The sequence below is a fragment of the Pholis gunnellus genome (assembly GCF_910591455.1).
Source record: "Pholis gunnellus genome assembly, chromosome: 4".
Taxonomy (NCBI): Eukaryota; Metazoa; Chordata; class Actinopteri; order Perciformes; family Pholidae; genus Pholis; species Pholis gunnellus.
In genome coordinates, this window is record NC_136530.1 from 17,675,463 (window position 1) to 17,700,580 (window position 25,118).

General features: G+C 41.4%; 1 protein-coding gene across 1 annotated transcript in view; it reads right to left on the reverse strand.

Annotated features, from left to right (window-relative positions):
- lrrc7 (leucine rich repeat containing 7) overlaps positions 1-24,672 on the reverse strand; it is a gene marked incomplete at both ends in the record, with an annotated part of 59,820 nt that extends 35,148 nt beyond the window's left edge. The window contains 2 exons of the mRNA XM_079157230.1: positions 439-641; positions 24,648-24,672. Coding sequence (XP_079013356.1) covers positions 439-641; positions 24,648-24,672 — 228 coding nt within the window. The remainder of the gene's footprint in view (positions 1-438; positions 642-24,647) is intronic.
- Between the last annotated feature and the right edge of the window lie 446 nt (positions 24,673-25,118).

The following is a 25,118-nucleotide window of genomic DNA, read 5'->3' on the forward strand; positions in this document are numbered from 1 at the left end:
GCGAACAGCTGACTTTAATCAAAGTGAACGAGGTCATAAAGAAGTGCCACACCTACAGGGTGCTGCAGAAATGAGTCTTAAAACCAGGAAATGAGTCAAAAAGCATAACTGGTGTTCTTTTGAATCTTCCTGTACAAAAGTGTAAGTATCATAAACTTGTGTTTGCAATGGACCTTATTTTCTGCAATGGAAAAATCCCATTGGCTTATTGAGGAGGGAACCGGTGCAATGCTAACTTCAGGGTTGGCCGACATAAATACGTCATCCCTGCACTCTATTAGTCCATGGATTTCCACTTTGGTTTTGCAAGGATCACATGAGGGTTGACTGACTGGCCTTGGTCCAGGTAGTCAAAAAGTTATGTGTAGCAAGTTGGGCTTTGAGGTTGGAGACAAGATACAGCAGAAAGGGGGTCAACATATGGTTCAGGGGCGTTACCTTGGGTAGTTCCTCAATCTGGTTGGCGTCGAGGTAGAGCTCCTCCAGAGTCCTCTCAAAGCTGAAGATTTCCTTTGGGACCTGCTGCAGGCTGCAGTGGGAGTAATCCAACACTGAGATCACTTCCTCTTCACCACGGAAACAACGGCACGGCACCAGCCGGCCAATCAGCTTCCGCTTAGTGGTCATTTCCAGACACTGCACTATAGAGGCGAGAAGAGGTGAAGAGAGGGGTGACGTTAGTGTTATTTCAGAGGGTCTGACGGAACTCGTACACATCAACAGGCGCATTGTATCTGTGCAGTCTTCATTCATTTCATTGTGTGCCAGTGTATGCTAAGTACATGGTCTGGCTTTATCCTTAAAAGATTAAAAAGAGTCTGAAATATCAAACTACCATCAAATATGTTTTTCTGAGATTAACTATGGAGCTGTAATTGTGAACACTGCTCGTAAAGAGTTTCCTTTTTAATGTGTTTTGAATGGAAGAGATGGCGGACAACATTTTTTAAAAAGTAACGAATAATCATGAGGCTTCAGAAGTTGAAGTTAGTAAAATCAAGTGGGGATTTTCCACAGAATAAGACTTTTTAGTATATGATCCCTTGTTTGTGTTATCATCCCCCACTGCAGCTCGGCAAAGAACCAGGGAGAAAGAAAAAAAGGCCGTAATTTTAGAAAAAAAACACTATTTGTTTAACTCAGACTGCTGAAGCTTCGTATTAGCTTCTCATAAACTTTGTAATAGCTTTCAAATGACCGCCAGGCAGGTGTAAAAATCTCGGGCATCACTCGTCAACCAGCTGTTACACAGCAGTATGAGGCTTAACTCTTACTGTCACTGTAACACACACACACATACACACACACAGACTCTCTTCAAACAACAAGCCAGAGCCTTATAATTAGATTGAATCCTTTGTAATTCTGCGACAACATCACTCTGTCACTCCATTACATGACTCCATTTAAAAAGCCAGCAGCTGAATGTTATGAGTAGGATAACTACGGGTATTAAAATCCTTGAGTGAGGATTTATCATTCAGCTTTATCATTTCAGACCCAAACGCTTACTACACTCAATCTACTGACAAATAAAGACATTTTAATGCCAGCCCTTTCGAACAGAACAAAGAGCGAATTTCCAGTTATCTTGACTGCTGCCTCAATTTCCTGTTTGATCTGGAGCTGAAAACCAGCTGTGATGAGGAGAAAGGGAGTAAGAGGACGAGAGGAGGTGATGAGGAGCGAAGCTCAGGAGGCAGAGGGGAATGAAAAGGGCAGGAGGAGAAAAGGAGGGAGAGAACATGAACATGAGGAGCCGTAGAGAGCAGAGAGAGGGAGACCAGGAGGCTCCGAGATAAGGACCTGCAGCTTTATCTGCCTATAAACACGCACACATGTCCTGCACAGTGTGACCAGATGAATTCAGACGATAGACGGAGTGATCTTGAGCACTGTGAGGACACTATGTTATCTGCTCTAGTAAAGGCCAGTGAAATCTGATTTTGAAAAAAGACCGCAGATCCTCCAGACTGTTTATCTAAAAAAGGGTTGGAACATTCAAATCAATACACCCTTATCCACAGTCATGCTCAGAACGGGCGTAATGAGGCGAGCTGGGATTTACTGTTTGTCTGCAGCACGTGTAAACGCAGCAGTCAGGGCTTTTGGCGGAGCTCACACCTTGGACCACTGCTTCTTGTCTGACCCTCATGTTTAGAGCTAAAAGGTAAACAAAGGTCTGTTGAGCCACTGGGGAAGAGAAGTGTAACAAAAAAGCTTGTCATGTGTTTTCCTTTTCCCTTGTAGTCTCTATGCAAGTACAATGTCAATGTGGCGGGCTGCCACACAGATGCTGCAAAAGGGCTAGAACCATAGACGCAGAATGAGTTGTCAAGTTGTAATTAGTGTTTCAATTTCTGACAGCTCAAGCTCAAGGTTTTTTGACTTACCAGTCAAGGCAAGAGAGACAAACTCTAGTGTAATAGTGGGGAAGATGTGTGCAACTCGTTTAAATTTGGTGAATTTCTGTTCAGAGACTCTTTTATTACTTGCAATAAGATCATATATCACATTGTGAAGGGAAATTTATTTTAGGATTTATTTGTCTGTGTTCCTACCTGTTGATATCCTGTATATTGATTCATTTAACACACATTCATCCCTACCTAAAACAACTGAAGATGCAATACAGTTTACAACTGAATATCTTCACGTAACTCGGACTACAAGCGGCAACAAACTCACCATCAACTGGCCTGAATACACATTTACAGGTCGAGGCGTCCTGCTGCTCTGAACGAGATGCTCTGCACCAAAGAGGGTTGAACAAAGCAACAGAAACTATGTGACCCAAGACATTCATTTATATAAATACATGCCATGTGTGAACCGGTAGCAGGCCTACATATTCTAGACTTGTGGTAGATGTCACACTCCTTTGGATTCAGTCATCTATTACATCTCCTCTCAAATGTTCAGTTTCAATGCAGCTGTCAAATCACGCTCCGCCATAGTTGCACATTAGAGGTAGCATTCATCGGCTGAGTAAGCAGGCAGTCTGAGTGCTAACTTGGCTGAAAGCTACACGACTCCCAAAGATGTGAAAACGGTTTAATGCTTGCTGCAACCTCTAATCAAGCGCTTGACATCCCAGCCAAGAGCCAGATGGACCCGTATAATGCTCCCAAACCAGCAACACAGACAAGAGCTGATACAACCTTAATGTAGATCTCTACTACAGATCAAAGGGGAATTAAGTGTGTTATAAGCTCATTTATTTTATTTCTTATGGCAATTGTAATTGTGTGGCTTTGCTTGTTTTTTTTCTCTCTCACTCTTTTCACTCTATTCACTGTCAGAACGTCTATTTATTTTGAGTAAAACACAAACATTTGTGTTCCAGACTGACATGTAGATAAGTAACTTTACAGACTGTAACTTTACAGACTGTCTTTTAAGACCTCCAAAATGGCAGAATCAATAGTATGAATATCAGCCTGCAGTCTGCTAAACACTTTGTTTTTATTTGCCACTGATACTGCAGCTGCTTGCTGTTGCACTCACAGTCTACTGATGTAACAGCTTAAGCAAGAAAAGACAGACTAGACTAAAAATAACAGCTTTTTGGTCACAAGAGCAGAGAAAAAGAGAGCAGAGCTAATGTTACCCATTAGAATTAGGCAATGACGGCGAGGACAATGACAAATAGGAGGAAATGGGAGGTGTTTACATGGGCAGTGATGAGTGCTGTCTGTGGGCAGTCAGCATCATGACAGACAAGTCTCCAGAGGTGGATTTTACCACAGGAAGAACGCATAATATGGACAAACAGGACACACAGAACAGGAAGGACATAAAGCGGCTCGGACTAGAGTGGTTCATGGAATCTATGGATTTCATTTCAATGGATAGATATGGGACAGATGACAACAAGGTGACCAATTCAACACAATACACCACAGTGAAAAAAATTCAGCTGTTTATTTATGGTTTTATGGACCCGATTTTGAAAATCTTTTCTTTTCTTTTGAGTTTCTTTGTGTTTCTTGTGCCCTGGTTGACCCTGTCTAAACAAATGAATGTAAGGGGGGACACTGAAGTGTATCCAGTCCCCACAGAGCCCCCCTTCCCCCCAAAAAGGTAGGAAGAGAGTCAGAGCGAGCCGGCACCAATGGGGTGAAACTAGGAAGTGAGCGTGGTTGGCAGTGTTGGCTCTCGCTGCTGCTATGGAAACAGCATGACAGAGCAGACTCCGCTACATGTGCACGTTACACACACACACACACACACACACACACACACACACACACACACACACACACACATTCAAATGATGTAGCTATGTTTATATCAGTGCAATGACAATTACATAAAAGAAACAAAGATGTGAGTAGTGATACATTTTCCAAGAACTGCTAACACACACCCGCCCACACACACTACACACAAGCAGCCACACACACACATTTACATACTAGCAAGCAGAGGTGGAAGAAGTGTTTCGATTATTTACTTTAGTAAAAGTAGTAATAACACAATGCTATAATACTCCAAGGCAAGTAAAAGTACTGCATTCATAATCCTACTTAGCAAAACGTACAGAAGCTTTATTAGCACTTAACTGTCTCACATACCATAAGATAATTATAACTGATGCACTTTTGTGTGAGCAGCATTTTATTAGTAGTTGATTTGGGTGGGTGTATTATAAATATTCCAACCTGTTTTTAATTCAAAATGAACTTTAAATGTCAAAAAACTAGAGTCTGTATCTCGGGAGATGAATAAACAAGCTGGTTTCAGATATTAACACAATGAACGTCTATCTCATAAGCTTTTTACTTATGTGCATTGAAAACTGGTTGAACACATGCAAGCACGTGCATTTTCACTTTTTATAAGAAAGGTTGCGTCTGGAATTCCATACTAACTATTTAGTACGGTAAAACAGTAAGTGAGATTTTTTAGTATGTCAGAAACCTCAGCGTGAAACCAATAGTATGTAAATTGCATACTATTTCTGGTGAAATATTACAGTATGCAAGCAATGAACTCTACACAGGCATAAATATCCCACAATGCAATCCGGTAGTGACAACGTCCTTAACAGACAATGGCGGACATCTCAATCACGCTTCAATTCAAGAGTAAGTATAAGATTTCACTTCATATATACTTTTTTAAAATGAGTTCAGACTTTATGATTCTCATAAATCATAGATTGGTCTCATGAAGCGAGGACATAAAGTATTGCTCAGTGCATCCAAAGGTTACATACTGCTGTTTATTCACAAAAAAAGTACGTTAATCGTTCACATATTCGATATGTACGGTACAGTATGCAAATTAGGACGCACCCTGAACAAAACAACCTAAAAGGAAACTTTCTGTTCAAATAATGCATAAAGAAAAAGAGTAAAACGTACAACATTTCCCTCATATTCAATATAGTACGAGAGTAAATATACTTTTCACCACTGGTGTCATTGCTCTTCCTGAATTTCACCACAAGTGATCTCTTTTCTTTCATCTGCTCTTCACTGAAGTTTGTGCCTGTGTGAAGGGTGAACGCCGTTGGGTCATGTGACCGCCATCACTTCACGTGCAGCCGTGCCTTCACCATAGTAACCGCTGCCATAGAGACCGTCTCCCAGGAGCTGGGTGTATTTTTGCTCTCTCTCTCTCTCTCTCTCTCTCTCTCTCATAAAACAGAACATGCTGCACTCAGTGGGCGATCGCTCCACATTTGGTGACGCTTTACATGGACTCAAATATATCAAATATAGCACCTGAATAAGAGCTTCTCCACGTCTCTCTTTCTGACTGTTTCTTTTTTTTTTTGGGGGGTGTAGAGGTGTGAATGCTGCAGAACTCACCCCAGGCTTCTGCACTCTCTCACCCAGTGTCACGCACAAGCACATGTGAAACACAGTCTCACACAAAATTCCCTTACGCATATGAACCGACGAAATAACAGTCACAAGCACACACACAGGCTCATTTGGTTCATGATTACTTTGAGACGGTGATGGCGAGAGAAAATGGAAGATCCTGTTTCATATCCCAGTGCTTCACATTGTCAAGCAAATCCCCGAATAGTGAATGTTTGTGTGTGTGTGTGAGAGACTGTGTATGTGGGAGGCGGTTAGCTAACTAGCAGCCAGGAACAGCTTGTTCTGGGTTTTTTTACGTTCATTAAATCACCACTTACAGCACATACCTGAACCAGCACATGCATACAAACACAGGTCTGCAGTCTCACATTCACACCTATTGGCAATAGTCAGTTCACCTAACATGCAGACTAAAGCTGCTACGATTGGTCCGTTAATTGGTTAATAGATCGACAGAAAATAAATCGGCATCCATTTTGTTATCAATTAAATGTTTCGGGTGATTTTCTAAAATTAAAGCGGAGGCCGTGCCAAGCAGCTGTTCAACAGCAACCTGGTGACTTAAGGGAGCAGCAATATCTATATTCTGACTTTTGTTATTCAGGGTTATCGTGTAAATGCCATTTGTGAGTAAGTGTCTCTTGATAGAAGGTAAGAGCCATGGTCACACACTTTGAAAGCCCAACCATCCACCTCCTCCAACCTTTTCTCAAAGACTTTTTGCAGCTGTATAAAGCAATGTGTATTCTTGCAGTAGTGACGGCAGAAAATGACGTCATCATGTAATCATGATTCGCAATTTGTCGCAGCACTTGGTCGAGCACCTCTTAATTTTTCTAACTAGGCGTCTGCTGTGCACGTGCTCTGGGCTTTTCAGACATGACTGTTACAATTAGCTCACTGATAAAAGCACAGGTAACATTTTTTGAGGTTTGTTTTTAGAAGCTTCAGAAACAGGAGGTCTTATAAATTTACATTTAAGTCTATATTTCGCCGGCCAAATCAAATTGTTTACAGGATATTCAACCTTTATTTCTTTATAATACATTTAATACTTGACGTGTTTCTTTACAGGGCTTGTATAAAGGCAATAAAATGCTTGGCATTGTGGAGGTTGGTTTATGGCGCTTTGCCGGTAACACTCATTGACTTCTTGCTTCTTCACACTACATTTTGTTTGCACGCCCTCTGACGTTTCAGAAAATACTGCAACGAGCCGCGCGGTGAGCATAGTAGCCTTTGTGCGTACTCGTTGAGTGGAGCCATCCACCTATGCTACTGAGGGAATTGCTCACAAAGTTAGAAGAAAATATCACCGTATTTAAACAAATGACCAATGCTTTATTTTTCCTGGTGAGAACAAAGTCTCAAGGAAAAAGCACTCAACTCTCAATGAATCACGGTCCGGGGCGTTTTTCACACTCGCAGCCTGTCCGATCCGTCTGCCACAGTGGCTCCAGGTGGCATTTCTGTAAAACTCAATGACCCCTTACATCACTGACACTAAAAATAACAATTCGACTGACACAACAAAACACAGAGCAGCTGACAACTCACCTGCACCCAAAATGTGGGAATCAATTCCGCTCAGATGCGCAAATGAACAAATACAACAAATAGGTCAAACCAGTGTTACCTAAAACCCGAGACTCCGGTCCCAGTCTGTACTGGAAAGTTGTGACAAATCCCAACAAATGACAGAGAGAAAGTTAGACGGACAAACAGTGGGATGTATAAATAGAACGCAATAAAGACAAATAAACAAGCAGTCAGGCGGAGAGAGGCAGCGTGACAGAGAGTCGTGCCGACAGAGACGAACATATCTGGGATATTGCAGGGCTTTTTGTGTTTGCGTCTGTCAGCTAACGAGAGTATTCCTGAAAGGATTCATTTACTTATCAATTAGCTCATTGACACCTTTGCTCTGTTTGGGACTGTCAAAAGACTCCAGGAGGCCTTCCACTGAAAATATTGGGGAAGCGGCCGTGAGCGGCACTTGGTGGTGAAGTTATTATTTGTGTGGACAAAAAGCCACACAATGGTGAGATTCATGCCTGATCAGAAGTGTTTTCTGTCTTTCTACTTCTGCAATAAAGACAGAGGCGTAGAGCAGTGTACATCTGCTGCTCTAAACTTTGTCTGTCAGAAACTACCATATCGGCAGAGTGGGCTATTAAAGTCCAGGGGTGCATGACTGGAATCAAATAAATGAATGTACCATTGAGGGCGAATAAGTGATGGTCGTGCACATTTATTAAAGAGGTCACTTCCCCAAACAAAAGACACAAAAGAGGTGGGAAGAGTAAATCTTGTCTACATGTGTGTTGAGGTGTAACATTAAATGAAAGATCTATGATTTACAGGAGAATAAATATTTGAGCCTTAGTGCATTATATTAAATTTTATCTGTATATTTTTCATTGTCATCGAAATTTTGTGTTTGACGCTTAACAATTCACCAGAATGCAGGAATATAATGTTCAAAATTCACTGCGGGCATTTGGAGGGGCCTGACCCATAGGTTGGGCACCACTGACCAACAAACAGTAGAGGTCGTTAAACCAGGAGCTGAAATACTGCTTACACACTGACGTTTTTGCTTTGAAGCATGTAGACTTTTGAAATGTTAACTACATTTAATTGTACTTCTATACTTGTATTCAAGTAGGATTTTAAATGCAGGACCATTAATTATAATGGAGAAGTTTGACATTAATGTAATGGCAGATCTACTTCAGTAAAGGATCTGAATACTTCTTCCATCAGTGAGTACCAAGGGTCGTGCCTTTGCTTTGAAAGAAAAAAAATGTCAAAAACAAACAAACAAAAACACAGGATCAGTTATAAGACGTTGGAATTACCCTTTAAATATCAGAGGAACTATAAAACTGTATTAGGTGTCAATGTTATTGTCTTCATCAACAGACAGTCAACTGGCTGTTCACAAACATCTTCAGACCGACTTATTTGATTTTTCATCTAAAGGCTTCCCTCATCCAACTGTTCCTCAGTGTCTGCAAAGCTCACAGAGAGACTTTATTTGAGCCTCTACTCTCCTTCTGTCGTCTCTATCGCTCCCCCCCTTTCTCTCTCTCTCGCTCTCTCTCTCTCTCCCACTCTCTCTCTCTCCTGTTTCCAGGCCAGTATTTTCTTTTTTTCTCCTCTCTGTTCTTACAGGGTTGTGCTCAGTGGCCCAGATCTGCCTGAGACGCCCCGGCACATCTCCTCTTTCTGTCCTCTCTCTCTCTTCCCTTTCAGGCTTCTCTTGCTCCGTCTGTCTCTGTGTTTAACTTTTTTTTCTCCTCCTCCACCCCAACCCCTACCAAGAGACAGAAAGGGAAGCCATCTTAAATCTAGCACTTTTTTCTTCCTCTCCACGGGAGCGTCTCGATCTACATCCATTTTTTAATTCTCGGAGGGGATTCATTGGAAAGATGAAGTTATCATCTTCTGTTTGAGAACGAGGAAATCTCAGCAGATTGTGTGTTCCGGTCTTAATCATCAGTTTGCCAGGAGAAAAAGTAAACAACAACTATACTCGGCATTTTGCTAAACTAAAAACTTTTCACGTTGACCAAACTCCTTAATCGAGCACATGACAGACACATTCCTATCTTCACGGTGACCTCGTTAGTGCTGTGCAATGTATAAATTAGAGGTCTGCAATCTACAGGTCATGTTCAAAATAGACATTACTGTTATAACTATTAGAAAACATTGCTAAGTACATTTTTGATTATAATGCATGTGCAACACGTTGTGACTTGCCAGCTCACCAGCTACTTTAGTGGTGTTTTGGATGGTTATTCTTGGAGAAAATAATTGCTAAAACCTAATACGAGAGCACTTTAGACATTTCTTTATTACACCGTGAGCCCTATGGATACAGTTCCACATGTAAGAAAATAAAAGAAACGGATGAACTAATCCTCGTTTTACTAATCTGTTTCTGTAATAGTCCCAACTAGGACAAACTGTCCAATATCAACTTTCACATTTAGATATTGGACAGATGTGTTCTGTACACAGGGCTGAGCAAAACATTTTTTGTCCATCTGCCACCGCAGTACTTATATCACAAATGTTATGCTCATAAGTGTGGTCAGGTGTGCTCATAACCAAATCTTCGGAGGTGACCGACTGAACTGAAAAACACACTTGAAGATATTTAAGATGTTTCCGCCAGCGTCTTCAGCGTCATGCAGAAAAAGGTTTACGGTTTTTGTGCGAAGGCAAATTACGCTTTAAAACACATACACAGTATGTCTGTTGATCACACAAACACCCTCTGAGGAAGACAAAGCTAGTGATGAAAATAACTAACTAACTACTCACTGTGTTCATTTGTAGTTTTATAACCAAACATGGATGAGAAAACATCATCACATGAACGGGAATTTGGATTACTATTGATGACTAATCTGAAAGAAGACAGGACGGACAATGAGGCCTTTAAAGTGAATCTGGATGTCAATGTCAGTCTGTAAGAGTGTGTTTCTGTGGGCGTGTATGTGTCTGTTTGTGTGTTATTTAGCGGGTTGAGGTCACCTTGCGGTGCTGGTGAGCCAGCTGCTTGTCCAACGCGCAGAGCCCCGAGGAGAGAAAAGCAATAGAAGACACACATATCTACTATTACAGTGTCATGTCTGACAGCTTTTGACCCAGAAGCTTTGAACTATTCATAGATCATACTAAGAACAGAGTGACACTAGTTATTACAAGTTTTAGGTTAATTTGGTTCAACATTTGGAAGACTGAGTATGAACCCTTTGTCCTCGAGTACAGACTGATCCACATCGCTTTACAGTGTCGACCATGTTTAACTCTCCAATCCATATAGCACATGAGGTTTGAACCAGTGGATTTCCAACGTGACTTCGGACTCAGCTTTCCACTTTTATTGTGAAATACTAGATAGTTTCACTACTTCAGGCCTCTAAAAAGAATTCAAATGGTAAAATCTTAAAAGGGAACATCGCTCTTCAGTCCCGCCTGTGACGCAATGCCTACTGTATTTACCCATCTTGCATACGCAGAATAACATTAGCATTAATCTAAATGTGTGACTTTCTGTTTCTGGCCACCCAACAAATTCAAGTTCAATATTTACTCTCTTTTAGCTCCGTTTTGGTCTCCTGGGGGAGAATGCTCCACTATCTTCACCAGCTATAGTCTGTTGGTTTTTTAAAAACATAACCTAGTCATGGTTTAAATCCTAAACCAAGGCTGAACCCTTATGTAACTTAAAGTCCACTTTTCTTCCCTTACAGCGTGATGAATACAGAATACACAGCGTCCTGATTGCAATAGAACGGTTCACCTTCACCTGAAAAACTCTCTCTGTACACACTGTGAAACCTGCTGCTATCTGGAACAACCTCTCTATCTTTCTGTCATCCCCCTCTCTCTCTCTCATTCTCTCTCTTCCGCCCTGGCGAGGAGTCAATCTCTCTTTTTTACTGCCAGCTGATAGCTGTGCATGACTGTCTGGATCTCTATCCATGCGTTCGCTCCATCTATCACCTGCTGCTGCCTCTGTCAGCCCTCTATCGTCTGCTCCCTCCTTCTTCGTCCCCTCTCTGCCTCTTTTCTAAATGAAAACAGATAAGATGCTGTGGCTGTTCATCTCTGCATTGATATCTTTCACCTCATGCCCTTGTCCTTAGAGGCGTGTCTGGTTCACTGTCCTGCTCGAGGCCACCTCAACGCTGAAGCACACTATCTGCTGCAGGAATCGAACCCGTGAAGTAACGCAGCCTCTCCTGAAGCAAACTCCGCCCGCTAGTTTGGGTTTTTTCAGGGTTTTTAAAAATGTTTTTCTCTGACTGCACGACAGCCTCCATTTGCATAAACACCCTTTAGTGAGTTTTGATCCCTAAAGCCTTCCTTAACAGTCCGTGGAAATTGCACTGTGAGCAGTTGCCATGGTAACCGGGGGACTCAATTGCCCCAAATTACCATAAAACACTAATTAAAAAGGCCTGGCTAAGAGCACCATTTTGACAGCTTTATGCAGCGCTGCTGAACCAGTCCCTCAGGTGAGGAAAATGGACTGGGAATGGAAATCATTTCAACAGCCAATTTATAACATTTTGTAATTCTGTGGACTGACAACTTAGTGAGTCTAGGTGTACAATGTGTGTGGTAAAATATGTCAGCTGATGTGTACTGGACAATATTTTGTATATGAGTCTATGAGCATTCTTACCAGATGTAAGAGTGCACAAGTTGCACAGCTTCCAGCACACCAGCAGTATTGCGTACATTGATGGCCATAGCCCACATTTAAAAGTGCATATGGAGAGAAAGTAGTCGTGAAAGTGCAGTAGCTGGGATGTGCGGATCCAAAGAGCAAATGTCAGAGAATTGTTGTTTCTGGAGTATTGACGGGGTATGGGACAATCGGTGGGGTGACTTCGGGGTTTAAGATGCTGACCATTTAATCCCAACATGGGGTCCTGTTGGGGACCTTTGTTGCATGGCATGTCTCCTCTCACTGCACATTTTCTGTCATCTCTCAACCCTCACTATCAAATGGCACAAAGGCCTTAAAAAAGGCCCTTTTGACCCAATCTGTTTTTTACACATGATTTCTTTTATTTTCCTTACATTGACTGGTTAAAATGTCTTCTTTTTAATTTTGATGTAGTAGATATAACCAGTGTTGCTATGATGACAAAGGATATTGCTCCCTACCAGGAGATCTTATTGATATGGGAATGCCTTTGAGTTGTTGTCATTTGTGACCACTATTCTGCCAGATATATGGGCCGGGCTAACCTGACTAGCATGGTTTAACTGACCATAGACAACTTGCACAGCAAGTACATATTCATCTTCACACCTTTAAAAGAAAACATTGATTCACCTGAAGGGCAGTCACAGCTACACCGCTTGACTGATTCTGATGAATGTTGGAGAGGTGATGCATCATCAGCATCATCATCATAATTGGAAACATCAGAACAATCTTTTCACCTCCATATCAGCAGCAGTCACCACCAGTTATCATCAGCGCCAACAGACCACAGACACCTTTCCTGTCTGGACGGAGAGAGAGAGAGAGACAGTGGGAGACCAGTCGGAGTGAGGAGGCAGCTCCATGACTATGTGTTGAGCCCACTGGTCACGACACAAAAGGTTTTAACACGATGCCATCGCCACAGCGACGTGGGCATCACAAGGCAAATTCAGGCCAGTCAGTCAAGGGTGAGACACTTCACTCCCACATACCTGGACACCGTCGAACTCCGCCATCACGATTCAGAGCGCATTAAAAAGAAACACAAATCAGGCATTGTTCTTTGTCAAACTAATGAGGAATAAAGTTTGTGCTACTGCGGGAACAATTAACTCTGAATCTTCACACTTAAGTTGCGAATATTCTCATAATTAAAAAGGAACAATACGTCATTGCCACAAATGCGCTGTGATACTGTCTGTACTTGCTGTGTGTCACTCCCCCACCCTTCCACCTCTCTCCGTTTCTCTGTCTTCCTCTCTCTAATGGCTTAAGCGTCCTTATATGTGGTTCAGACTTTTAAACCAACTACCTCAATGGAGAATTACATGCCAATGTGGGGTAACCTATATCCAAATGAGAAAAAAGATGGTCATCGTGATAACTTTTCCAGAGTTGAAAAATTCTCTCTCATAGCATTCATAGACTCTGGGGCATTGTTATGGCATCGGATAAGCCTTCAAGCTTTTGTGGAACTAAATATTTGAGATAAAAGCCGGCAATCCATTATGAAACAATTTAAACCAACATGTGTCATCATGCTTCCATCTCTCCGTCCATCAATACATAATCCATTTCTACGCCAATCTTTATCCCATCCCATTCAGTGCCACTACACATGGATAATACCAGGGTATCCTAGCTTACAAAACAACAGAAAATTCAATGAAAAAGTGCATTTTTTTTGCTAACGTTAAAAACAATTCTAGAACACTGGTTCCTAACCTAGGGGTTGTGACCCCTAACAAGTGTCACAAGATGAACCTGAGGTGTTGTGAGATGATTAATACATTTTTTTTAAACCCAAAAGGTTGGTAAGTGCTGTTCTTGATTGCTTCCAAAAACCAATATCTGGCATTTGTGTAAAGAAAGCACAATGTTCAATCACATGGGATCCCTGACTGAAAACTATGTAGTGTATAGGTGCACAGTCAACAGGCAGAGGCAGCAGGACAGGCTGCCATGCTACAGCTGCCATGCAGGCACTGAAATAGACACCTATAGAGCCCATAAGACCTGTGGGGGCTGGCCTACATATACTGATGTGATATAGGCCCAATCCCAATCTCCACACTCACAGACTTTGAGGCGTGAGGGTTTAGTTCTGTCCCACTGTCAAATCATTGAGTGTTTGACGTCTCTCTCTCTCTCTCTCTCTCTCTTTCTCAAAGACATTTTGAGCCCTTTGTGAACCCTTTCCGTAAGTTTGCCCAAAGGGAATTACCCACAATTTATAGCAATGTGATGTTAAACAGGGGCTATTAGTGGAAGCATGGAGACGTAAAAAAAAAGTTGCAGCACATGGGTGTTTAGCCTGGCAAATTACATTTACTCAGAAACATTAAGGATTAAAGATGGAACATGAAAACACATGAAATCAGAGGAATGGAAGCAGAGATTATATTACACAGATTTATTCATCAATCATTTCATTTTGTCATTGAAGCTGTTTGACAAAAATGAGTAATTAGATTATTTGAAATTACCTCTCATCTTGTGAGGAAAGAGCCTGGAAGACGTTCAAATCAGGGAGTACAAAGTATAAAATAAATACCCACAGTTGTAACGTGATATGTTGAAGCAAAGTGCTGTCCCATTCGTATTTACACCATTTCAAGCCCTCACAACCTCTCACACTCAACCGTTTACCAGGTGACATTAGTAAGTCTCCGAGGGTTCAGGGTTTTAGGCCTTAGAGCAGGGGTGGGCAATTAATTTTTACCGGGGGCCGCATGAGCAACCCGAGCACTGCTGGAGGGCCACATCGACAATATTTCAATTAAATTTTGCTCAATATTATTTTTGATATACCGTAAGATAAATAATAATAATTTAATTTAACCTAACTTGACTTTATACAAAAGCAGATTGCTTTTGATGGTTTTATTTAAACTCTTAATCCTTAAATATTTATATTAGGCTATGTGAAATTGAAATAAGAAAACAAAAACAATCATTGAATCACTGCAATTTATTTTTATTTTTTTATTAATTTATTAATATTAATATTATATTAATATTAATTTATTTTTAATATTATTTTATCTCTGGGGGTGTGAAGTTTGGTAAAAAGTCCTTGTTGGGTTTGCAGTTTTACCATCAACGCATCAGCCTCCCTTGCGTGCTCTTCATCAGACAGATTCCGGTATTTATCCTCGTGCTTCGTCGTGTAGTGGCGATTCAAATTATAATCTTTAAACACAGCAACCTGTGTACCACAAATTAAGCACACGGCTTTACCTTTAATTTCTGTAAAGAAATACTTGGCAGTCCATGTCTTGTTGAAAACACGGCATTCGTCATCAACTTTTCTTTTTTTAGCGTGAGCGGACATCTCGGGGGTAACCGGTCATCACTTGTCGCTACACCTTCACTCACAGGTTACGCACGGACATACGTCCATAAATAACACTTTTCAAAATAAAAGCAGCACAGTTGTATTGCACGCACGACATAGATATTTTTTTAATTTATTTTGTAATTTATGATTGGCCTCACGCGGGCTGGACAGGGACGCACAAAGGGCCGGATGTGGCCCGCAGGCCGTAAGATGCCCAGGTCTGCCTTAGAGGGAACTTTGGGATTGGGCCATACTCTACGCTACGGGCCGAGAGTCAACAAGAAGAGGAAAGAAGGCAATAAAGAAGAAGAAGAAGACAAAGATGAAAGAGTGGAGATGAAGAGGAAGTCAATGATGCATTAAGCAGCAATGCTTTGGACACACACACAAACATATATATATATATAGTCACATGCTGCTCTACACTCATGGATGGGCACACACACACACACACACAGTGACACAGTATGTTGCGCGCACACACACCGGTCTAATGCTCTCACGTGTCTATTAACATTCTCCACACATCGGTGCCTACAGTGAGCTGGGGGACTTTGCTCTCAAATGTAAAGAAAAAACACTGTCAAACAAAATTACCGCACCACATTTCATCCCCGAGACAAACTCACGAAAGGAAGAGAATCATTAAATGGAGCATCATCCAGATCGTGTTTACTGAGAGAAAATGAGGCTCGTCTTGTCGTGTCTCACAGCGCTTTCACATTGTATGCTTTCCATTAGTAATAGTATAGTAAGGACTGTTTGATCTGCTGTGCTAAACTCTAAGCCAAAGAGCGGCGTGTGGAGCCAAATATATCATTAAAATGTCACGTATTATTTCAAAGTATTATCTTCTTTTCTCTAAAATAACAATAAACCCTTTTGACATTAACACGTAACAATAGAAAAATTCTCCGGCAGACACTTGTCAAAGCACAGGTGGGACAAAGCTGTTTAATGATGGCTCTGTTCCATTAATGTTATTAGTCACACCTGAGTGTTTCCTGTTATGACAAATCAAAAAAGGTCCATTATTGCTGTTTGCTATTGGCTGAGGCATTTCTTATTCTTTCTTTTGGGGAAAAGCAAGTGGTTTGAGGAGTTCCTTGCTGTCAACTCATTCATTACTGACTGCTGCTGAAGAGAGGGTGGAACATAAATTCCCTCCTCTGAGCCTAAAAGGAAGTGGCACCATGCCAAGTCACCACTTCCCCTTCTGATGCTGCTGGTGGAAGCAGCTCAGTTTGGGCAAAGCAGATGACCTCACTCTCGCTCCCTGTCTTATACTAAGCAGTGGTGGACTACCAATGTCAGCGAGACAAAAAATCCTCATGAATGCAATATTAAACAATCAAATCAACAAAAAAAAACATAATCTACATCCTTATTAATAAGTGTTGTATTGTGGGTATTAAAGCCTGAAATATCTTATTCCTCTGTGCCATAGTTGTTAAAAACACATCAACGAGCCACATTGTTGCACTGAGTGACATTTTCCTTCATTATCAACAACACACAGTTTATTTTCAGTCGACCCCACATACACCGTCCTGCTGATGGAAATACTCACTAGTGCACCAAATCTGCAGCTGAAAATAGTCCTCAATGAGTAACGTTCAAACTCCGGCTTGTTTTTGAAACTTATCTAGCCTTTATGAAAAATGTAACTGTAGAATTATGAGCTATTTATCAGTGTTGGAAAGTAACTAGCGCTGCAAGGTGGTGTAGTGGCTAGCACTGTTGTCTCACAGCAAGAGGAGCCCGGGGGGAGTTGTGGGTTCCCTCCGGGTTCTCCGGCTTCCTCATACAATCCAAAGACGTACAGCTTAGGTAACTTGACTACTCTAAATTGCCCAGGTGAGCGTGACTGGTTGTCTGCCTCTATGTGTTGTCACTGCGATAGTGTGGCGACCTGTACAGGGTGTACCCTGCCCCCCCTTTCCTGATTGAAATAAAGTAATTCAATTAGCCGCACTGTTACCTGCTGCAACATGAAAGTGATGAACACATTAATGCATCAATAATCACTCTTTAACCCAATAATATAATGTGCATTATTCTGAAATGGACCATTCTTCACAATGATTCCTTTTACTTTTGGTACTTTAAGTATATTTTGATGCTAATACTTTTACTTCACTTAAGCTTTGAATTCAGAACTTTTACATGTAACAACGTATTTCTACACTGTGCTATTTCTACGTTTACTTAAGTAAAAGATGTGAGTACTTCTTTTACCACTGCCATTTATAAATGTTGGGTTGGGACTGAGAGCCACATGGCTGCTGAACAGAGTGCTGTTATGTTTTTTGGTCTTGTCCAGGGATTTATTGACAGTAACAAAAAGTTAGAAAAATGCCAGACTTCCCCTTTAAGGAAGAACCTAAACATAAACGAGGAGATATGGTGATTACAGAGGAAAAAGCTGTCTTATTGAGATGATGAAATGGCGAAGAGCAGCGAACCCCGGCTTCCACTGAGACGAGCCATCCCTCACGTCTCTTCCTGTCTGATAGCCCACGACAGCTGAGGCGAGACAGACAGAGCAGGACAGGAGGCAGATGCTGTGGATTTAGAGCGATTACTCTCTTGCTCTCAACTTATTCTTCTTCGCTGCCTTTATTTGTCTCTCTGCTCACAATTATCCCAAAATGCTAAGGAAAACTGAGAATGCTACTAGTTCTAAACACACGTTTTCCCATCTCATCTGTGCTCTTTCATTTATGGAGGCCGTGGCTATTTCCGCTACAATAACCTGGTCATTATTAATAGACTCAATAGCTTCAAATTACCTCCATGATAAAAGCTATGACGGATGAGAGGATCTTAAAGACTCTAACAGAGGCCCTAGGGTCGCTCTCTGTCTCCCGTACTCAGAGTCCTCGAACAAAGACCTTAGACCAGAGGCCTTTGTCCCAATAAGAGGAGACTGGGTCGCCCACGGCAACACGTGGACCAACCAGCAAAGGATGCAGGCAGACCAGCCTCCTCCTGCGAGACTGTCACACTTTGCATCCCATTTCCAGGAATCACTGGATCAGTTCCGACTTGGCACATGTTTTGGGAAAGCGAACAATTTTTTACTTATATCAGACGCAGTACTGACTTTTTACATGATTTAAAGCATCTGTAGTGGGCATCCTGACAGCTAAGATGTTTTCAATAGACTGCGACAACGTTTTTGCACCCAGGACGAAACTGCCACTCAAACTTAAAGTTAAATCTAAGAGTGGACAGCTGTGTTCTACAAGGGACTGACTTTGCAAACATCACAGTCAGCTACAGTATTTGTCTGCTGTATAAACACACTTGCACTGCAATAAAAACGATTTAATTTAGTTTTTTCCTCTATAACAGGGTGTGAGAAACCAGAAAGGGGATCGCTTTGTTTCAATGCTGTCTTTGAGCTAATTTTAGAGCTTTGATAGGAGTTATTTTAGTTCACCATCTACTTTGAAGCAAAGCTTGTGGTTTCCATCGAACAGAAAGCTGGAATAAGAACACAGCTATCAGTCAAAGCTGAGTGCGGTACCTTGGTAATGATTTATGACCGGACTGGAGACAGTGCACATTTCCCAGAAAGGTGTCATGCATGTCTGAAAGCAGCCACGGACAAGTTTTGGGCTTAAACCCAGAAGTCCTGTGCCTTACAGTGATGTTACGGCTATTTTACCAATAACGGTTGTTCAAATGTAAAGACTTCTTGTTCAGGAGACTTGATGTCCTGCAAAATGTTGTCTTGAGCACCATGCATGACTTTCTTTGAATCAACTTCCTGTCACTATAAACCACTGCCTTTCATGACATGTTTGCGAAAAAGTGAAACAAGCAGAAAATAGATTTCCCAACCTATAGGATCATTGGCTATACTACTATTGGCTATACTACTATATATGATGCCCCAACTAGAGTCACGTGACGATTTCTCTCTGAGTGGTGAAAACTTGAGGCATTAAAAATGGGGTCATGGGTGGAAAGAGAAACCTTGTCCTGTAGGCCATGGGGGTAAATAAAACTGCACACACGTACACAAACAAACCTTGCCGATTCAGCAGAAACACTGGGTCACACTGTGAGACACATTGGACAAGTGTGAAAGACTCAGCTATCCACACACACACACTGAGCCTATCGCACAGTGTTAAACACCTCGCTACAGTCCTGCCAGGTTGTCTAACAACTGCATGGTTACCTATGGTTTCTGCCAAACCGTTAATTTGTCCATTATCAACGTACAAGTGCAAAACATACTGCCGCCACATTATGTGAATCCCAGCAGCGGCTCCTTGTATGTTCTATATGAAACAGCAGTGAGGCACATATGTTGCCATGCTGCCCCACCGCTGTCCCCCGAGAAGCTGCATTACCTCAGAAATGGACCCCTAACTCGGCACACATAGCTACAATAGCCTTGCTTGACTTCCTCCTTGTCGGTGACAGGTCCTTTTTGGTGTTCTTGCAGCTGTCACGATGGATAAGGAAAGACTTTTTGTGTGGCAGAGAAATACAAGGAGCTCTGTGACCTGTCCCGTCACTGTATCACAAGAAAGATGCCTGCTGAGCCACAGCTGCACACTGGATCTTGAAGTGAAGCCTGTGGAATCACATGACACTGCTGCAACGGGCATTTCGAACTTCAGGGTACAACTTTGGCTCAGAACCACTCAAAACATCGGGGGAAAAAGTGATAATATAAGAACAATGACAATATAGGAGATTGTTAAAAGACTTCTGAACAATGCTGCAGAAATAATATTTCTGGTATGTATTCCAATTTGAATTAAAAATAAAATCTAAGTTCAACTACGATGCAACATATGAGTAATTAATCAATTAAAATGCAATGCAAACTGTTCAAATTAATATAAGAAATAGGGCTGCATGATTTATTTGTTGTTTTTTTAATTATTAATTGACTGATCATTTTGGTTATAAAATGTCATAAAATGTATGATATGTTCCCAGAGCCCAAGATGATATCTTCAAAAGTCTTGTTATATCAGACCAACAACAAAAAAAGTGACTGCTACTGCCCTTTGTTTCTACATAGTTTACATTTCATAATGGCCATTTCATTTATAATTTATATTTATGTTAGACGTTAAATAGTTAAGAAGCTTTTTCTCATTTGTAAATAATAGTAATGTTGTACAGTTAAATGCATGGTATTAATTTATGGAGCTGTCCTGCCAATATTTCAGGAATAAAAGTCGTGTGTGTTAACAAATGAAGGGATCCTGTCCTCAAAAAAACTTCTTTTGAAATGGGAACAGGAAGTGTCTAGTTAAAAATAAATGGTAAGTGTTTCATGTCTGTGACATATTCCACAGATATAGACATTGAAACTATTGGCACGATGTCAATAGACTGTCGAAAAGATCATTTTCACTGAGTTTTTTTCAGAATTGTAACTTGAATACATGTTGTAGTATAGAAAGAACAGCCAGAGCAACAATAGCAACGTTAGCATTGGATGAAGTACAATCCTTCTGTTAGACTGTACAGGGCCGTCCATTCTCTCTTATTCGAGCCAAAGAATTATGTCACCCTGGAGAGAACAATGTGCATGATGCAACCATGGCAACACTGTCACGGAGACTGGAGAAGGGACAGAACGGATGCTCTCACATGAGTCGGTACTCGCAGAAAAGAAGAAGTCACATTAAACCTTCTAAATTAACAAAATGGATGAGATGAATTTATCCTGTGAGAGACCAGCTTGCAACATGCAGCCCGTGCGAATCTACAATACAGTACGTGCCGTGACCAAGAGCATAATGTTTCTGTCTGTTCGTCCTCCTCTCCTCTCCTCTCTGCTTCTCTAAACACCCTGCAAAGGTTCCCTAACATGGATTTGGAGGTTTTAGAAAGTGCAGCAACATTGCATGACATTGTAAGTGTGTGTTTTCTGCCTAAACATGGCGCAATGCTTCAAGTCCATCATCCAAAATCTGACAAAAATGCCATCCCCGTATAGGCTTAAATGGCTGTGAAATGTTTGCAGCTTTGGTCAGATGGAACTCAAGTTACAAAGGACTTATGACAGAATATAAAATATCACAATCTCTTCTCAGAAAAATGTTTTGAAACTTGAAAAGTGGCCCGTAACTCACGATAGTTTTCATTATATCGGTTAATCTGAGCATCATTTTCTTGATTGTTGATACAGAAACTACTGAAAGTGTCCATAAAAATGCTGAAGTTGATGCCTTGCAATATCTTCTTGAGTCCAGACACAGGTCAAAAACCAAAATATATTCAGTTTATGATGATATAAAACAGGGGAAAAAGCTGACATGTTTACTATTGGAAAAGATGGAATTACATCATTTTTAAAGTGTATTGCTTAAGAAATGGCTTCAATGATTAATCTATTATCTCTCATCTCTATCGTATAAAAAATCAATCAGCCAATTGTTGCCATATATATTCATCACTCTATCCATCTATAAGTTCAGATTGTGCCAAACAATGAACGTTCTGTGAAAATATCCTCAATACTTTGCCTCCATGTTGAGCCGTCTCAGTCTTCGAAGCTCCAAAGAGCATTTCTTGGTCACATTGTGGCAAAGACACGACCGTCAGAGACCGTTTTCTGTGGCTTCATTAATCCAACTAGACTCTTTATCCCCCCCCCAGTAACATCACATTTCATCCTCATCATCAGAACACACACACACACACACACACACACACACACACTGCAGAGGAGCTGGTATCTCTGTCCCCCTTCCCTCACTGGGTCTCTTTCCCTTGGCCCGTCACCATGGCGATGGGAGCCGATTCCATGGATACAGTCACTAGGCAACCAGCAGCATCGGCAGCAGCGGCAGGAACAGCAGTGTCCTGTCAGAGCTACAGTGGAGCAGCACAGAGAGCGGCCTACAAGTTTGCTCTTTGAAGAGGAAATGTTAATGCGTTTATCGTGTCTTGCATCTGAAGCCTCTTACATTCCTCTCAACACTAGAGGTGCTGACTGCAATTTAGACATAAGACATAAGAGGACTCGGACGAGCGAGCACAGCTGTAGCTAGACTGAAATGGGTACAGTGTAAAAGAATTGCAATTGCATCCTACTTTCATTATTATTTTCCTGGTCAATCAATAATCAGTTTGGTCTATAAAATGTCATAAAATACTGAAGAATCACAGTCAGAGTCTCCTGAAGCCCGACGTTACCTCTTCAAAATGATTCACCGGACAAACAGTCCAAAACCCCAAAATATATGTTTTATATCCCAGAGATCCTTTAACAGTGAATCAATCATCAAAATAGATGCGGATTACTTTTCTGTCGATTGACTGATCAATCAGTGGACTAGCTACACTGCTAATAACAGCTGGCATCCGAACAGCTTCCTAAATACCACAAATACTCATGACAAGTGCAGCAGGGTGGAAGACGGAGCTCAGTGTCTCCCATTACAAGTAAAAGTCCAAACTGAAATGAAAGGACAGAAGTATAATCAGCAAATGTACTTAAAGTATAGAGAAAAAGACATTGACCCAAATGCTGTTATGTATAGGATTTTATATTCATATTTCTTATGGATAAAGACATTTCTATAAAAGATGAACTCCTAAAAACCTTATTTTTCATTTAAACTAACTTATTTAAAATATGATTTAGGCATGAGTGTCTGTATTTTGAATCATTAAAGAACAAAGTGCCATTGCTGCAATAAAATCATGAAAAAGTTTCAAAGATTCTTGAAACAAGTCGATTCGTGTTGAAGGCAGGTTGAAATATATTCCTCCAGCACATAAAACCTAAGGGACTCAATTCCAGACTGAAATAACTTGATAAGAGGGATATTTTAACCACAGATAAATGAAACGTGGTGGAGTAGACATTTAAAGCAGCACTGAAGTACCTCACAACTGTACCGAGCTTGAGTAAATGTACCTGGTTGCGTTGCCACTGGAGCACACTTCTACCAGGTAATTCAATACGTTTTTAGAAAGTTGCTGGAGAGCACATAGTATCGATTTAGAGTCTCCAAAAAGTAACTTGCGAGTCTGCCATGTCTATAAGCCATCAGAGGGCATACGTTTACAGACTGTATACATCTTGGAAAATGAGGCAGATTACTCTACGTGTCTGAAAAATGATATGTTGTCCACACAGACTACAACCTGGACTTCTGGGCTCTTTGATGCCAAAGAAAGAGAACAAAACTGAGAACACATCACGGCCTGTTCGTAAAATGATGAACAAAATACGGCTATTAGCAGTGGCTGCAAACCCCTGCTCATCTTATTGGCAACACAGACGGAGACGCTTTGAAATAGGTTCCATTGAAGATTGTGATTAAATATTCCCTTTCATTAGAAGAAGCCCTTTTTTTTTGGCATGTTGCTTTAGTGCCCCGGCTGCAAGTCAGAAAGACGCTCGCTATGTGTGCTGTTTAGTGATAAGGCTGGGCGGAAAAAAATTACAGCACATCACTCCGAAAATTATGATCCAGACAATAAAAGTGTTGAACCTTGTAGAGGTGTATAACAGCAGCAATAAAGCATTAAGCCGAATGGTTAACAAGCATTTGTCATTACAAGCGTGACTGATACAGCTAAATAATGGGCAAGATAGGCTAATAAGCTACAACACCTCAGGCTGCTAGATTTAACAGGTGTGTGTGTGTGTGTGTGTGTGTGTGTGTGTGTGAGTGATAATGTCTTATATGAAAGCATGAAGCTATCATAGCAGAACAGCTGGGGCTACATGTCAATACAGGAGGGTATGTGACACTGCACCATATATCATCCTTACATACACACAAACACACACACACACACACACACACACACACACACTCCCCGCTCTCTCTCCCTCTCTTCCTGCAGTCATGGCTGTTTCATTAGCTCATCACAGCTTGAGAGGCCCATAGATGAGGGTCTATGAAATGATGTATAGGGACCATTTTTAAAGTGGGAAAACGAATCTAAATGATTATATATAGCCTATGGGGAAAGGAGTTGTTGCAAATATTAACTAGTGTCATTATTTGTCGCATGAGCCTAATTAAACATTTATGGTCAGGAGAAAATCATGTGTATGACAGAAAATCTATAGGATATGTGGGATAATAAAAAATGTCATTTTATGCAATACGGTCAGGATGATGAACCACAGATTCCTTATATGTCGTTTAGATTATTCATTAAGGGGTCATTAACACACACTGAATGACGAATACTGCAGCAGGTAGAGTCAATCTGGTTGCCTTACGTTGTAGAGTAGAGTAGTTATCCATCTGGCAAGCTGCTGGTGGCGGATCCGTTTTTATTTTATTATATTTTTTCTTAAATCACTCTGGTTGCCCCCGTGGACACCGCTGCACCGGACTGGATCAGTCTACCGGGGCGAACCGAGCCGGTGTGAAACCAGGACAGGTACCCGCGCGACCAGCAGCATCTTTAGTAACCCCGGGACCAGAAATCGGAGGAGGTGAGCACATCAACCCGGGCAGCGAGACACATGTCAGGATCGCTCGGTACGGTTTAAATCCAAGTCGGTTCCACAACGTTTTCAGTCGGTGGGTTTCGTTGCAAGACGCCTCACTCCGCCTCAATGTAAAAAAAAAAAAAGCCAAGATGCGGGCACTCCGGGTAAGAGAAAGGTCAGTGTGCGGTTATGAAAATCACACCGGGTGAACGGATCCGTGACCGAGAGAGGAGCGGTCCCCTTCTTCTTCTTCTC